This window comes from Acyrthosiphon pisum, chromosome A2, assembly GCF_005508785.2.
Source record: "Acyrthosiphon pisum isolate AL4f chromosome A2, pea_aphid_22Mar2018_4r6ur, whole genome shotgun sequence".
In the NCBI taxonomy this organism is placed as follows: Eukaryota; Metazoa; Arthropoda; class Insecta; order Hemiptera; family Aphididae; genus Acyrthosiphon; species Acyrthosiphon pisum.
In genome coordinates this window covers 40448293-40464900 of record NC_042495.1, presented here as the reverse complement: position 1 = coordinate 40464900, position 16608 = coordinate 40448293, and the positions used below count along the sequence as shown (strand labels likewise).

Sequence of the window (16608 nt, the reverse complement as noted above, 5' to 3'; positions counted from 1 at the left end):
TTATTTATGTATTTACGATATTTTTAGATCGCTCTAAGAATGACTTCCCTGGAACCTTGTATTAAAAAGAACAAAATCTTTGATCAGCATTTTTAGGAAACCCGGTGTGCCGTTGCCGTATAAACAAAAACGAACCAGTTATATGTAATAGGGACTGTATTAAATTTGAATTCAATGATATAATATCGTTGTATAAGAAAAACGATCCTGAGCGAAGATGGTCAGCCAACCTATGATATTACTAAAATCATTTGATGATATAATTGTGAATAAAGTAATTTATTTAAAATCTATTTACGTGGAATCTTGTTTTACATTTTCAATCCTTAAATATAAAAGTATACAAAATCATTCGATAAATATTGTTAAAAATCGAACATTAAATGCTTATAAAAAAAAAAATTGTGACTAAGGATTTTTAATATTTATAAAATACTATTGTAGCAATTCATCAGGAGTCTTGTATTATATTTTCACGCTTTTTTGCTAACAGTTAAGACATTTGGATATTCATAGAAAAAAAAAAAAAAAATTAAATTTGAAATTGTCTGTAAACAGCTTCAAATGCTCATACAATTTTAATTTGGTTTGCTTGTAGACATTTTTTTTTTTTTTTTTTTTTGATAAAGGTAGGCCAACTTATAAGGAATCTTGTATTAAATTTTCAAATCTTAGATATAAAAGATAATTTTTATGAATTTCTAATTCAAAATAATTTGCACATTTTCATGAATTTAACGTATTTTACTTTTACCCCCAAAGTACCAACTAAATTCACTTTCCAATCCGAAAAGATACTATTGAAGGAAATCCAAACAGTTTTACTGTCCTAAAAAGTGATGACATACACAAAAAAAAAATACGAATCTAAAAATTATTTTTAGTGATTAGCAAATTTTTTCTAAACTTAAACGGTCCGAGCAAGATTTTGGTGGTGGGATTTTGTCCTAGATTCTTTATGGGTTGAAGAGCGAGGAGTATAGTTGCATCAAGTAGAACATATTTTCAAGGAATGCGAAATTATTAGGAAAATTATACCTAAAATGATGGGTAAGTGGATGTCGCTCTGCTGTACAGTAGGTTACAAGTGGGTCTCTGTATAATGGATAGTATTAAATTTGAATTCAATGATATAATATCACTGTATAAGAAAAACGATTCTAAGTGGAGACGGTTTGTCAGTCTACATATTAGACATACCTATTATAGGTATACCTACTTATCTATAGTATTAAAAAAAAATTTACCTATATTAGGTATCAATAATAAATTCCAAATTAATCATATCGCAATATCCATTAGGTAACGCGTTATCAACAACAAACCGTGGTAATATCATAGATATAATAGTATACTTTAAAAGTTTCAAGTACCCACAAATAATATTATACAATCACAACAAAATAACTACATTTTAGAAAATAAATAAAACACAGTTTAGAGGATTAACGGTTCAGCCAGTTTTCACTTTTCAGGTACCTACTATTGTAAATATTTATGTACATTTTCAATTATACAATTATTTTAGGTCGGTGTTATAGTTGATAGACTATAATTTTTAGTCATACCACTGTTGTTTATATAAATGTATGATGGTACACATACCAGCAGTTGTGTCGAACCTTTTTTTAAATCACTGGGGTAAACTCTTTTTGGGTACCTCTCAAGTACCAACCATAAAAGAAGAAGAATTTTTTTTTAATAGTAATAAATTAAATACTGGGGCGATCCGAAGGTTTGTTTTAGGTAGGTACAGTATCGCATTTGAGATTCTGAGCGGAGCTATGAATGTATTGATTTTATCTTAATGCGTGTTTTTTTTTGTGTACACGGTAAGTAGTCAAAATAATACTTAAATGTCCGTTGAATAGGTTAAAATTCCCAGTAGTATGTATATACATACGACTATTGTAATTTTTTGTAATTTGAGAATATATTAATTCAACTTACTGGTTATAACTTACCGGTATTAATACATTAATAAGTAATGACAATATAAATATAATTTAAAATATTCACACTGACAAACCGTCACCACTAAGAGTTGTTTTTCGCATATTTTATTATTTATGTTTTGCATGTGACGTGTGTGTGTAGGTACGAGGGTGCGTAAATATATGCATAATGTGTATATATGTTTATGTATATTGAATCACCCAACATTCCTTATGGTCCACCGTTTATTAGTTATCCAGTGTTTTTATTTAAGTCTTAATATTATAAGTCAATAACAAATATTATTAGTTTGTATTAATATTATTAAATTGGTGTTTCCCATGGTCGTATAAAATTTATTTCCGAAACCACGCAACCAACTTCTTTATTTTCCACATTGTTATAGCGTGCCATCACTTTATATTTTCCATAAAAAAAATACTTAGGGCAAATTATTATCTTCAAATTTCATCAAATCATATCCTGATGTAATATAATATGTGCCCTGTAAAAATATAGTGATAAATTATAAATATATAATAATTAGACAACGAATGGCACACAATTTAATTTTGTATAATATTATTTTTATTCTATGATTAAAATAGTCCTTTAATATCTTAATTATATGTTTATTATATTTTATATTAATTCAACCATATTTAAGTCATCAAATATCGTGTATCATAATGGTTATTATAAAATTATATCATTATTTTTAATGTTTTCATATATTACCACTGGTATTGGACATCTATCAGTTGGAATGTTAAACGCATTGACAAATGTAAACCATGAATTTCCAGTAAGATTCCTTAAGCTACTGTATGCCTTTTTTCTTATGAGAATATAATATTTTGGTAACCAACCACCAGTTGAACCTTAAGATGACAAGTTTATATCTACCTATGAAAAAAAAAAATAATAATATATTACTGATGTTATTATACGTATACAATTTTTTTGATAGGTGAGCCCATTAAGTCAAACCTAGTCAAAAGTCTAGTTTATATAATTTGGAAGTTAACTACAAATTTATTCACAAGAGATGGTCACCCCTTCCTCTTATAATAACCTTTAATAATGGATTTATTCACATTTTTTAAATTTGAAATACCTAAACTTAAAGATCATATTTTCTTATACTTTTATTTTTGAAACTATTTAAGCATTCTCCCGTAGTGATACAAACTTATCTTTTTCAAATTAGCTTCACTTTTTTTTTAAGTAAACAGATAAAATTATGATTTCTTGAAAACGTCGATGCATCTAAATCAAAATTGAAAGCTGTAGTATATAGAAACTATGTGTTATGTCAAATATAAATAAGCGTACTATTTAATATAAAATATTTTCTATATGTTAATATTAATCAGAATTATTTCCCAAATCATCGTATCCCCCTATATTCTAAATCTATTATCATGAACTATTATCGTTTGTAGATCATAAAGCCGTTAAGTTTAATAATTCCAAAACAGCAAATTCAAATTTCGTTATAAATATAACATTATTTTCAAAAATAGCAACTGATTTACTGTTAACTAAACAATATAAAAAAATAGTTATCATTATTAACAACGAATTTTGCATTTCTTCAAGTTACTCCTTGAAAAGCATAACAATATTATTAAGTATATGAAAATATGGAAATTAAGTATCGTAAGGAATTCCAAAACAACAGAACTTGAAAATTACATTATTTAAAGAAAATGGGACTGTTCAAGCTTGGAGATCACTCTGTATATTCCAAGAGTATAAGTAATTATCTCAAGGTGGGAAATCTTATCTTATATATAAAAATCTCGTGTCACAATGTTTGTCTGGAACGAACTCCGAAATTAATGGACCAATCATGATGGCATTTTTTACACCGTGTGTAACTTGGTCCAACTTAAAAAATAAGAGAGTTTTCATCGTGAGAGGAGCAACCTCGGTAGGTGCTAAAACGGGAATTTTGTGATTTCAGATCGAAATTTTTGTTTTTAAATGGTTGCAATGAGTGACGTCGTATTGTTTATAAATGGTTGCCATGAGTGACGTCGTATAAAATGATTCGTTCTACAAATTCCAATACAGAATTATAGTGAACATTTAAGTCGTTGCAAAAAACTAACTACAAACAGACATTATCTCCGGTGCCTTTGGAGTTGGATATTTTTTTTATTAAAAACGCGTTTGTATATATATTATTATATTCTATTTTCTAATTCATATTAGACAAACAATGTAGATTTGTGGCTTGGACTTGGAAAATCCATGTTTTTCTTATGGGCAACTATATGTTGCATGCTCACGTGTGGGGAAGCCATCAAATATATTTATATTAGCAAAATACAGGTTAACCAAAAATATTTTGCATCAATTAGTTCTTAGTTAAATTTAAATTATTAAAAATAGTTTAAAATGTACATAATTTATAAAATTATATTTGTTTATGATATCAATAAAGAACTTTGTAATTTACGCATTCATTGCAGACTATGTTGTATCCTTAATCCTGTGGTTTATTATAATTAGTGACATTTTATGAATAGTTAACTATACACTATGATCTCCGAAACCACTAATAAACTACAGTTAAAAAAAAAAAAATTTTTCTCTGACGGTGGCCTCCAGGCAACGGCACGCAATTCGATGACGATCTTTTCGGCGGCGACGACTCGGCTCTGACGGCGGTGTCTTGGCGGAAGCGAACAATATTTCACGACGCCTACTAGGCGTGGCGAGAACACATTTACTGCAAGTGCAGACTTTATAAATATCTGTGGGTAACGGTATGGAACTACCGTCCGGCTTACTCAGTCTGGGGCATAGAGTGCTGTTGATAGCAGGGACTGGATCCGTACCGAATAGAACTGGTTTTGGAACCGGAACCCTTTGAATATTGGGAACAGGAACCGGACCGGAACCCTTAAATACATTTTTTTAAGAACCAAAACCGAAACCTATATTTTGATGTAGAGGTTTTTACGGTTTTTTTTCGGTTTTTTTCGGTTCCAAAATCCAATAGATATTTTATCTATGGTGTGAGTTGGTAATAACTAATTATTAGTAGGTAATAATAAATAATTATAGAATTGTAGACCTATAAAAGTTTATCAATGCTAAGAAATAAGAATATTATTATTTGTACAAGTACAACAGAATTGTCATAAAAAAAATACCAAAAATCCAAATTCTTATTTCCGTGTAATCGATATCAATATTATTATTGAATTGCAATTCGCAATAGCTGATGTAGAATTTCTGAAAATAATAGCAATTTTGACGTTTATGAGTGATTCAGAATTCAGAGTAAGTTTTCATATAAATTATAAATTATAATTGTTACCTTACTAATATGCCTGCATTGATAATATTAAATACCTAAACCTAATGCGGGTATCGTTAACTCTTTTCTCTATACTATGCTTTGTACGACAATTCTACTAAACTGTTCTTCCGTTTTCATTAGAGTGGTATATATTGTATAAATTTATATTTTTATATTTAAGTTATAAATTATTATATCAAACAGGAACATGGGTCACCCAAGTGTGTTAAAAAATCATTCTGATTTGTTTTATTATAATGATTTTTTATTTATTTTAAATATTAAAATTTATTTTTTTATTTTAATTTATTATTTTATAATAATTCATTTTTTTATAATATTACCTAAATTCTGAAATAGTTACACTTAATTACAAATACCTGTCACTAAAAAGAGGTTATTAATATTATGTTCATTTTTTTATACAATACTTTATTGATAAAAAAAGTCAAATAATAAGGGTTAAAACCGGTATAAACTGAAACCGAAACCGAAATTCTATATTTTTGAAAACCAAAGCCAGAACCGAAACCGAAATTTTCGGTTTTTGAGAATCGAAACCTAAACCCAAACCGATAAAATCATAAAGATTCCAGTCCCTGGTTGATAGTAAAGAGATTTTTGTCCGTTCGTGACGATAACCAGTATCACTGTTTTTAAACAGTATCATAAACTAGTATCATCCGGCTCACAATCCTCTATACTCAGCGGGGAGAGATAATGCTTGATCGGTGGCTGGCGGCCTATACTTATGTTATGCTTATTGCTTATATGTCGGATCATGGGTGAACTGATAGTTGTCGTTCCTTCAGTTTCGTTGTCTTAGTTAATGAATAAAAGTGTTTTGCGGTTACACATTAATACTGTGAACTGGGCTGATTATGAATCCGAAAACTCTGGGGTTTTATTCCCACGGGTTCACGAGGAAAATTTGATTTTCCGGCGGGCGGCGCGAGTCTGGAAAACGGGACATCATTCTACGCCATCTGTACTTCGTTCCGGCGGTTGTATGCCGTAGGACGGTCTGTTGTCGACGGTTCGGTGTCGCGTGAGTGCGCGGCGTCGGTCTTCATTGACCGGTTGGGGTAATGAAAAACGAGAGTGCACCACATAAACGGGCATTTTGTTTTGTCTCATTACAAGGTTGTACGTATGAATAAAAAGTGTAGCTGTATTAGTTACAAGCTTTGTAAGAATACATAATAATATAGTTACATTATATTATCCCTATATTATATGCATGTAAAAAAGTCTTTTTATTTTTTAGATTAAAATTTTGTTTTTTTTTTTGTTAGTGAAATATTAATAATAATGAATAGATTATCCCAAAAAGGTGAGAATAGTAGACTGTATAGCATGTAGGTATATATGAACTCTACTGAGAAATATAAAATTAACGAGATAACAACCGATGGTCAGTGTTAATTTATTGAAGTAAGCAATATTATGTATAAAATACGAACGCGTGTCTGAAATATATAGATAACTGCATTAAATTAAGTTTAAGTGGGAAATATTATGGTGTATGAAAAAAGGTCAAAGACAAACAACAACTAATGGATCAAAATCCTATTATTTTTGACCCATTTTTTTTTCTCATTACGTATAATTTATAAAACATAATATAATTACATAATATAGTAATATTAAACTCGTATAAACTATATAAAATATAATTTTAAAATTATTTCATTAGATTTAATAGTTACATATAATAATATATAGGGGATATCAGTGGGAGTGTGTGGATTGAATAAAACTCAATATTAATATAAACATTTTTAAACAATTAGTACAATATAATGATTCTTAACAATAATATTATCTACGAAATATCTCTTGAACCAATGAACAATGCTATGAAAATTGGACTGACGAAGCTTGGAGATAACTATAACGTTAACTATAATATATAATACATAATACCTATTATAATTATTATTATTTATAATCAATGATATTACTTCTTAGCAAATACAATGCAGATTGACAAGATAATTTTTAACTAATATAATTTAATTAAATCATAATATTATGTTGTACTACGACTTATATAACATAGAAAATCATTTCAAAATGGTTAAGTTTAACTATAAACTATATTGTAGTTCTGCCAGTTCTGCAGCTATTAATTTATATTATATATTACAATATGCATGTTAATTGTAAAATATACAATTCACAAGTCACAAGAATAATAATAATAATACATTTTTTACAATATTAGATATGCCATTATAAATTAAGTAATTCGCTAATATAATAAAGAGACAAGAAAAACCTATTATTAAACGTATTATCCTAAACATGGTTTTAGAACCATTTTTCGCCAAACCTAAATTAAGTAATGATTAGTAATGATATATTGATACATGACTATATAGTGGTACACATTATAATTACCGTTTACATTAACCATCGCTTCGAAAGATTTTCGTCCAAGATAATTGGACGCCACGCACTTATATTTACCGCCGTCCGTTTTTTCCACTTTAGATATAATCAATGTATTGTTTTGAAATACCTGCAGAAATTAGTTTACTGTGGATTAATATTTACATATCAATATATACAATATATTTTAACAGTACAGTAAAAAAAGAATCAGGGAAATAGCTCTAATGAAAATATATTGGTGATAGCCAATAAGTAACGAATGTTGTTCATAATATAATATTTTTTTTTATAGTAATATGGATAGTGGATAATATGCATATGTAAACTTCAAGTTCAATGTTAAATCATTGAATGTTTGATGAGCATTATTTATACATTTTTAACTTTATTTTCAAATAAAATAAAATGTGTTTATTTATGTCTTAAGATAATTATAAATAGCTATGAGAACGACTTCCCCGGGACCTTATATTAAAAAATCAAAAAAATCTTTGATCAGCATTTTTAGGAAACCCGGTGTGCCATTGCCGTATAAATAAAAATGCTCAAATTATATGTTATATACAGCAGTAGGTTACAAGTGGGTCACTGTAAGGGATTATATTAATTTTGAATTCAATGATATAATATCGTTGTATAAGAAAAACGATCCTGAGTGGAGATGGTCAGTTAGCCTATGATATTACTAAGTATATTTGATGATATTATTGTGAATGAAGTAATTTATATATAACCTATTTACGTGTAACCTTAATTTTCAATCATTAGATATAAAAGTATACAAAATTATTTTTAATTTTAAATTTGATAAATATTTTCAAAAATTGAACATTAAATGCTTATAAAAAAAAAGGACTAAGGATTTTTAATATATTTAAACTGCTATTGTAACAATATATCAGGAGTCTTATACTCTTGTGTTATATTTTCACGCGCTTATTTGCCCATCAGATAAAAGTTTTTGATATTCATAGAAGAAAAAATAAAAAAATTTTAATTTGAAATTGTCCGTAAATATCTTCAAACGCTCATACAATTAAAATTTGATATGCTTGTAGACATTTTTTTTTTAAAAAAAGGTAGACAAACTTATAAGGAATGTTGTATTACGCTTTAAAATTTAGATTTGAAGATTTAGATTTAGATTTAAAAACAAAATTTTTATGAATTACTAATTCAAAATAATTTGTATATTTTCATGGATTTTACGTATTTTAATTTTTGAATCCCCCCCCCCCCCCAAAGTACCGTCTAGATTCACATACCTATCAGAAACCATAATATATTTAAGGAAATCTAAGCAGTTTAACTGTCTTAAAATGTAATGCCATACACAAAAAAAAATACGAATACGCTCAGAATCTAAAAATTATTATTAGTGGTAAGCAAATTTCTTCTAAACTTAAACAGTTCGAGTGAGATTTTGGTGGTGGGATTTTGTCCTAAATTCTTTAAAGGTTGAGGAGCAGGAGTAAAGTTGCATCAAATAGAATATATACTTTGAAAGTGGTGCAAAATTATTGGGAAACTTACTTTTAAAAAGTTTGAGTTTATGCAAAGAATTTAAAGTAAATAATGAAAACAACATTTTTTAACAACAGTGCACGATTATATATAAGCTGATTTTATATCAATTACCGTAAATCTTAAAATAATCTTACCTGAACTCGTTTCCCAAGTTCTAGATCGATGTCGTCTTTGGCCCACGTTATATAAGGTTCCGGGTCTCCTACAACTTTGCACGAGAGTTGTAACTGTTCACCGACCGACACCGTCTTGTTTTCTGGTACCACAATTACATCCGGAGACGCTGTATGTACAACAATATACATATATAATACACTCGTCAAAATCATCACATTATTAAATAAAACAACTCGTTCTCGACAACATCTGTCAAACAATAGTACCCATTAAGGCAAAACGCACAAATAACCGACTGTACATCAATAAATATAGGTACAGCACTGTTGCAGACAATATTATACTATGTAAATTATAGCATATAATATTATGTTATATATTTTATATCTTTTATTTAATTAGAATCATTACTCACTGCAATTAAAATCATTTTTGGTTATTTCCTTCAACGATTTTTCTTTCATTTCTACGGGAAAATGACACGACGGGTCGTTATCCCAGAGTACATCTCGCTGAGGGTAACTTTTCTTCAGTACATTTACAAACAACAGAATATTGCAATCGCACGTCAACGGGTTATGGTCAAGCCATCTTTAGTAGAATACATTAATGTTTTGTTTAGACAAATATATAATACAGGTAATGAAAGTAACTATAGCAATTATAATATTAATAGTATATAATATATTGTAGGCAGTTCATCCTGACTTACAAAAGACTCAACGACGTTAATGAATCGATTGTCCCAGGTGGAATATGTCTTATCATATTGTGGTCTAAAAACCTATTATAAAATATAAAATGTCATTTTCACTCGGCTATACAATACGAACACATGAAAAATGTGTTTAATACTTACAGTTTATCAAGTTTTCTAAGGCCCTTAAACATTTCCAAATCGAGCTTATGAATGTTGTTGTAATCCAAGTGTAATACTTTCAAACTCGTTAAGTTATTAAAAGCCCCAGTCTCGATGTTTTCGATTTTATTATTATCCAAGTACCTGAAAGACAATACAATTTTCTCACTGTCGTATATCTACTGGTATTATGAGACATTTTATGGTTATAATTAATGAATAATGTTTATGTAAACATTTAAAATTGTAGTCATTATAGTGTGACACACAAGAACTGTAACCAGGGACTGAAACCTTTTGAATTTATCGGTACCGGTTCCACTACCGGTTCTCCAAAAATAAAATAACGATTCCGGTTCGGTTCTGGTTCTTTGATGAAAAAAAAATAAAGGTACCGGTTCCAAATAATTTAGGTTCCGGTTCCAGATAATTTCGGTACCAAAAAGTATAATAATTTCAAATAGTCATCCAGAATGTGGGTATAATTGAGGTTAGGTTAGGTTAATTGAGGTATGAGAAATATTAGAAAACTCAAATTATAGCATAGGTACATAGGTTATACACAAAACCGTAATACCTTTAAATATGATAAATAAAATTATTTTATTTTTGAACCTTAAAGTACCTTTTTAATTTAAAACTTCCGGTTCAGTTCCGGTACTTTATTATATTAAAATAAAGGTTTTGGTTCAGGTTCCGGTTCTTAATTTTTTAAAGGTTCGGTTCCAGTCCCTAACTGTAACTCTGGCAGAGGAGCTAATGATATTTATTATATAGATATATATATATATATAGGTAATAATATGATAATATGATAATAAATATTATACCACTAGCTACTTGTTAATTTATATTCTTACAATATCTGAAGCTCTGAAAGGTTTGCAAATCCACCATGTTTCAATTCACTTATATTATTGTTACTCAACATTCTGAAAATATGAGTGAATTCTGGATTATAATTAATTCATAGTATCTATGCATTTAAAAGTGTTTATGTCACATGAAAAATGTGTGTAATACATACAGTTTAAACAGTCGTGTAAGTCCCTTAAACATTTCCGAATCGAGCTTATGAATGTTGTTATCATGCAAGGATAAGGAGTCTAAACTCGTTAAGTTATTAAAAACCCCAGTCTCAATGTTTTCGATTTTATTTCCATTCAATAATCTATTATTTAAATAATTTACTATATAGATAATATATAGGTAAGGTAATAATTTGATATAAATATAATATAATCACTAGCTGTTTTTTTAATGTATATTCTTACAATGTCTGAAGCTTCGAAAGATTTGCAAATGCACCATTTTTCACCTCACTAATATTACTGTTGCTCAAATTTCTGAAAATATGTTTACATTCTGGATTATAATTATTTGATAACGTTTATGCATTTCAAAGTGTTTACATCTATATATATATAAAAATAAGTGAACATTTTGAATACATTTTATAACTCAAGATTCACCTAACCGATTTCGATTAAAATTTCAGGGCATATTAAATTTGATAATATGTGGATGGTTTCTGTGAATTTTGTACGCTGTGCGATAAGTGGTTCCGGAGTTATTGCCTCTTAAGTGTACACCTTGCGACATGACCAAAAACAAGGTAAGTTGCGGATTAAAATAATAATAGTGTATTGTATATTGCTGGCTATTGGTTACGGGCACCTTTGTTGATTTGTATTATTATTTTTTGTCAATATATTATATATATCTTCTAACTATATAAATGTGAAATGAAAATCTTTGTACAGGTAAAACTATAGAACTACTTATCAGATCTTCTTGATTTTTTTTAAACAAAATGGTATATCACGGAGAAGGTCATTATGAAACAAAATTTTAGGAAAATCCACCGGAAAAGTAGGAAATCTGGATGTCAAAAATATAACAGTGGCGTAACAGAGTATTATATATTGGTGGATATTGGTTGTTTGGTAATGTTTGTTGATTTGTATTATTATTTTTTGTCAATATATATATATATTATATAAATTAATGTTTGTGTGCAGATTAAACATCCGGGAAGAAGATAGACTAATTTAGGAATGGTTAAATTTGGTTATTTTTTATTCATCTGATATGAATAGTTATGTTCAGTTAGGATCTTGTATTAATTGATTATATTAATCCACTATATGGAGGATACGACAAACTTTATATAACTTTGGTACTTTGGAGTTAAATCTTATACTTATGTACAAACAAGGAGTCCACGATCTACTGCAGGTAGATTGCCTACATGATAATATACTACTGCGAAGCAGAATTTTTATTCCGGGTAACGAAAATTTAAGATTAATTTTAAACACTGTATACCGAATATTAAATAACGAATTGAACAAAGTTTGAGTCATATTCAGTTGGTACATTTATCGGGTACGAAGTGCACATATTCAGCTTGTTAGGTATATTATAACTCACAAGAACTGTAACTCTGTCAGATTAGCTAATGATATTTATTGTAGAGATAATATATTAAAGGTAATAATATAATATAAATAAATATATAATAACTAGCTATTTTTCAATTTATATTCTTACAATATTTGAAGCTTCGAAAGATTTGCAAATGCACCATTTTTTACCTCACTTATATTATTGTTATTCAAAGTTCTGAAAATATGATTATAATCTGGATTATAATTAATTAATAGTATCTATGAATTTAAAAGTGTTTGTATCACATGAAAAATAAGTTTAATACTTACAGTTTATACAGTTTTGTAAGTCCCTTAAATATTTCCGAATCGAGCTTATGAATGTTGTTTTCATGCAATAATAAAAATTCTAAACTCGTTAAGTTATTAAAAACCCCAGTCTCGATATTTTCGAATTTATTTCCATTCAATAATCTAATAATTAAATAATTTATTGTATAGATAATATATTACAAGTAAGGTAAAAATATGATATAAAGAAATATATAATCACTAGCTATTTTTTAATATATTCTTACAATGACTGAAGCTTCGAAAGATTTGCAAAAGCACCATGTTTCAATTCACTTATATTATTGTTGCTCAAATTCCTGAAATATGATTCGATTCTGGATTATAATTAATTAATAATGTCTATGCATTTCAAAATGTTTATATTAGGTATATTATAACTCACAAGGTCTCTAACTCTGTTAGATGAGCTAATGATTCGATATCCATGATTTCGTTGTAGCTCAAGTCCCTGGAATACAATACAATTTGTTTATTGTCGTATATCTACTGGTATTATTAAAAATTCTATAATTATAATTAATGAAGAATGTTTAATTAAACATTTAAAAGTGTTGACTTTATATTATAACTCACAAGAACTGTAACTATATGACATATGAGATAATGATATTTATTATATATCTAATAATATTATTATTAGATATATTAAATATATATCTAATAATATTATTATTAGATATATTAAATATATTACTATTTATTATTTTCAAACTCGACAGCCGGCGTTTTAACGATGGTATTATCTTCCGTGTAGTCGACTTACAGCACTTTGATAGCCGGAGGTATGCGGTCGGGTATCCGATCCAATCCCTTCTTATGGCAGAAGAATATCTCTTCTATGCACAAGCATTTTTCCGGGCACTCAGCGGTAACTGATGGAAACGACGACAAGGAGAACATCAACAGCAAAAGTAGCAGAATCATTCTAGTTCTCCGTAAAACAGCGGCGGCGGCGGCGGCAGCGTCTTGATGCATCGGGAGAGTCATCACTCAGACTGGTCGCAATGCACACTGTCTACATAGGTAGATAATAATATACAATACCGAATTTGTTTTTAGCGTGGATTTTTTTTTTTTTTGCGTAATTTAAATTAGCATCGATTACGAATAACATGCACGTTTTCCTGTTTGGATAATGTATGAGAAATAATCAATAATGTAATCTATAGTAAAAACACCTAATTTGTATGTATTATATTACAAAGGGTTAATCTTATAGTGTTAAAGTGAGGAATGTTATTAAAAATTTGTGTACCTACCTATAATCTATGCAACTTAATTATTAAAGTTTATAATATATAATACATAATTTAAATTTTGCATTTAATATTTATTTATTTATAACTTAATATTTTTTTATATTATTGAAGGTATTTTCCTGTTGTGATACGAAATTGTTTTATTTCTAATGAGCTTTGATGTTTTTAATTTTGAAACTATTGAATATTGGTCTACTTTAGATTAACAAAAATATTTTTCAAGTATCGTTTTTTGTTAAAAACAAATAACTATTTATTTTAAATATTTAAAAAATACAAGGTTCAAAAGTAATTAAAAATTAAAAAGTACCTAAGTCATAATAATTAAACATTTTAATCTGAGCCCTTCTTTATTTTAAGTATTATTCCCCACATTGTACTAAGTGAGGTCGTTTGTATATTATATATTATTATCTTGTATTTATAAATTATTTAAAAATCTGTTATTATAAAAAAATTAGCCTTTAAATATACTGATCAAATGTTTAAATCCAATATTAAATAACCATTTTCTCGTGAAATAATCCATGTCTAAATATAAATTAAATATGTAATTTTCATCACAATATAATTTATTATTACATATTTTACTATAAAAAATAAAAGTATAAAAAAACCATGTTGATTAACAATTAAAATGATTTATTGCATAATTATTAGTACTAGTTTCAAGTTTGTATCTATAGAAATATATTTGGCAGGCGCCAGTTCACTTTTTGTTTTGCAACATGGCAAATTTACATTCATAAGACCAATTTCATTTAGTTTTTTTACATATTAAATAATGATACTTCCTTATGTTTATGATAATTTTAACTATTAGTATTAGTAATCTATTTTAACTATATTGTTTTAATTAATTCAAACATTTTACATTTAAATAACTATAACACATAGGTAGTAAATATTATTACTAAAAACAACTATATTTAAATAATTGTAATAATTATATCATTTCAGTTATTTTACCTAGTAAATTATTATACTTACTATATTTTATTTAACTATAATTTTTTAATCATTTTTTTTTCCTGTGAACAAATAAATCATCATCCACTAACCTACCCACCTTTTTAAAACAATTTTTTGTTTGTCATTTTCTTTTATAGAAGTAAAAACGATTGGATTTTCTTCAGCTGTATCTTTTCTGATAGGAAAGTGAATCTGGTTGCTACTTTTGGGGTTCAAAAGCAAAACATTCCTGATAGTTTTTGAAAGTGCCGGGAAAAACTAAGATCGATTTTGGTTTTTGGTTAAACTCTAAAACAAAATAACGTAGATACATGAATTTTTCACTGAATGTTTATATAACATTTTCTATATACGATAAAATTTTCAAAATATTTTGTCTTGTTTTGCGCTGTTTACAAAATATAAACACATGTGATAATAATTTAGGAATTGTCGTGATTTCATAATCATTGTCGACAATTCGACAATGGCAGGAATAAATAGGCAATGTCGGATATTAAATTTCTTAGTTTAATCAACATTTCCATATTATATTTGGCAATGTATTAAAATTTAAAACAAAATATATAAACATCTTTATCGGTAATCGATTTAATTGTGGGACATAATAGGTATGGTCAACCCACTTTTATGTTATCTTTATGCGTGTTTATTGCTTACAAACTATATAAAAATTGTCAATAGTTGACAAATAGAAAATTATCATAGGTACCATAGAAACGAGACAGTATCTATACTGTACTGGATTTAAATGAAATATGCTTAAATATGTACAATAACCCGATTAATTGAAAATAAACGTAATGCCGATAACTTTTTTTCTATAATGATGAATATTATGAACGAATCGAAGGAATAAAACAGTCCAAAATTACGCCATCGGCCGGAAAAAACAGTGTACGAAAGATAATAGGAATATTCGTAAGTACGATATTCTTGCTATCAGCAGCTATGAAGAATGGTCTTATTAAAACCATAAGCAATGCGACAGAGGATGAGCGTTATTACTAATTAACTTAATACGTACAAAATGTGGAGTACCAACATATTGTTTGATATCATTCATTTGGGCGGTTTCACACGGATAAAAAAATAACAATTTATTTGTAGTTGAAAATAATATTGTTGAATCAACTAAATGTATTATAATTACAAATATTGTGTATCTGTTAAAAAAAATATTCTAATATTGTTACATTATTATAGCATTGGTAAACAATATTATTTTTAAAACAACTACATTTATGATAATAATAGCCAATGTACTATATCAGTTGGAATAATTATTACTTCCTTGATTATTATTGATTAACCACGTTTGCGTTAAACCAACTTATTTTATGATTGATTTAACAAAAATTAGGTATAGCTAATATATTTTAACTATTTAATGTTTTTAAATAAACATAAAAATAAAGATGAATAGTATTGTTAACATAAATAATATAAATAGCGTTTTTATTAGTATGTACTTATGGAAGT

At 27.6% G+C, this 16608-nt stretch overlaps 2 protein-coding genes across 13 annotated transcripts in view; both read right to left on the bottom strand.

The window, feature by feature from the left end:
- Positions 1-13910, bottom strand: part of LOC107883230 (peroxidasin homolog) — an 18729-nt gene extending 4819 nt beyond the window's left edge. The window contains exons 1-14 of one of the 12 annotated variants that reach the window (XM_016802860.2): positions 13659-13910; positions 13278-13343; positions 13120-13209; positions 12872-13015; positions 12705-12776; positions 11426-11497; positions 11179-11322; positions 11012-11083; positions 10152-10295; positions 10005-10076; positions 9708-9883; positions 9310-9458; positions 7655-7775; positions 7409-7586 (exon numbers count right to left, since the gene is read on the bottom strand). In XM_016802860.2, coding sequence (XP_016658349.1) covers positions 7438-7586; positions 7655-7775; positions 9310-9458; positions 9708-9883; positions 10005-10076; positions 10152-10295; positions 11012-11083; positions 11179-11322; positions 11426-11497; positions 12705-12776; positions 12872-13015; positions 13120-13209; positions 13278-13343; positions 13659-13882 — 1695 coding nt within the window. In that variant the 5' untranslated portion in view covers positions 13883-13910 and the 3' untranslated portion in view covers positions 7409-7437. Of the gene's footprint in view, positions 1-7408; positions 7587-7654; positions 7776-9309; positions 9542-9707; positions 9884-10004; positions 10077-10151; positions 10296-11011; positions 11084-11178; positions 11323-11425; positions 11498-12704; positions 12777-12871; positions 13016-13119; positions 13210-13277; positions 13344-13589 lie in introns of those variants that run through there. The other 11 variants (XM_016802861.2, XM_016802866.2, XM_016802867.2 and 8 more) reach the window with 11 other exon arrangements.
- The window catches only part of LOC100162825 (neurotrimin-like), a 244680-nt gene that overhangs the window by 138839 nt on the left and 89233 nt on the right, over positions 1-16608 (bottom strand). The window lies entirely within an intron of this gene.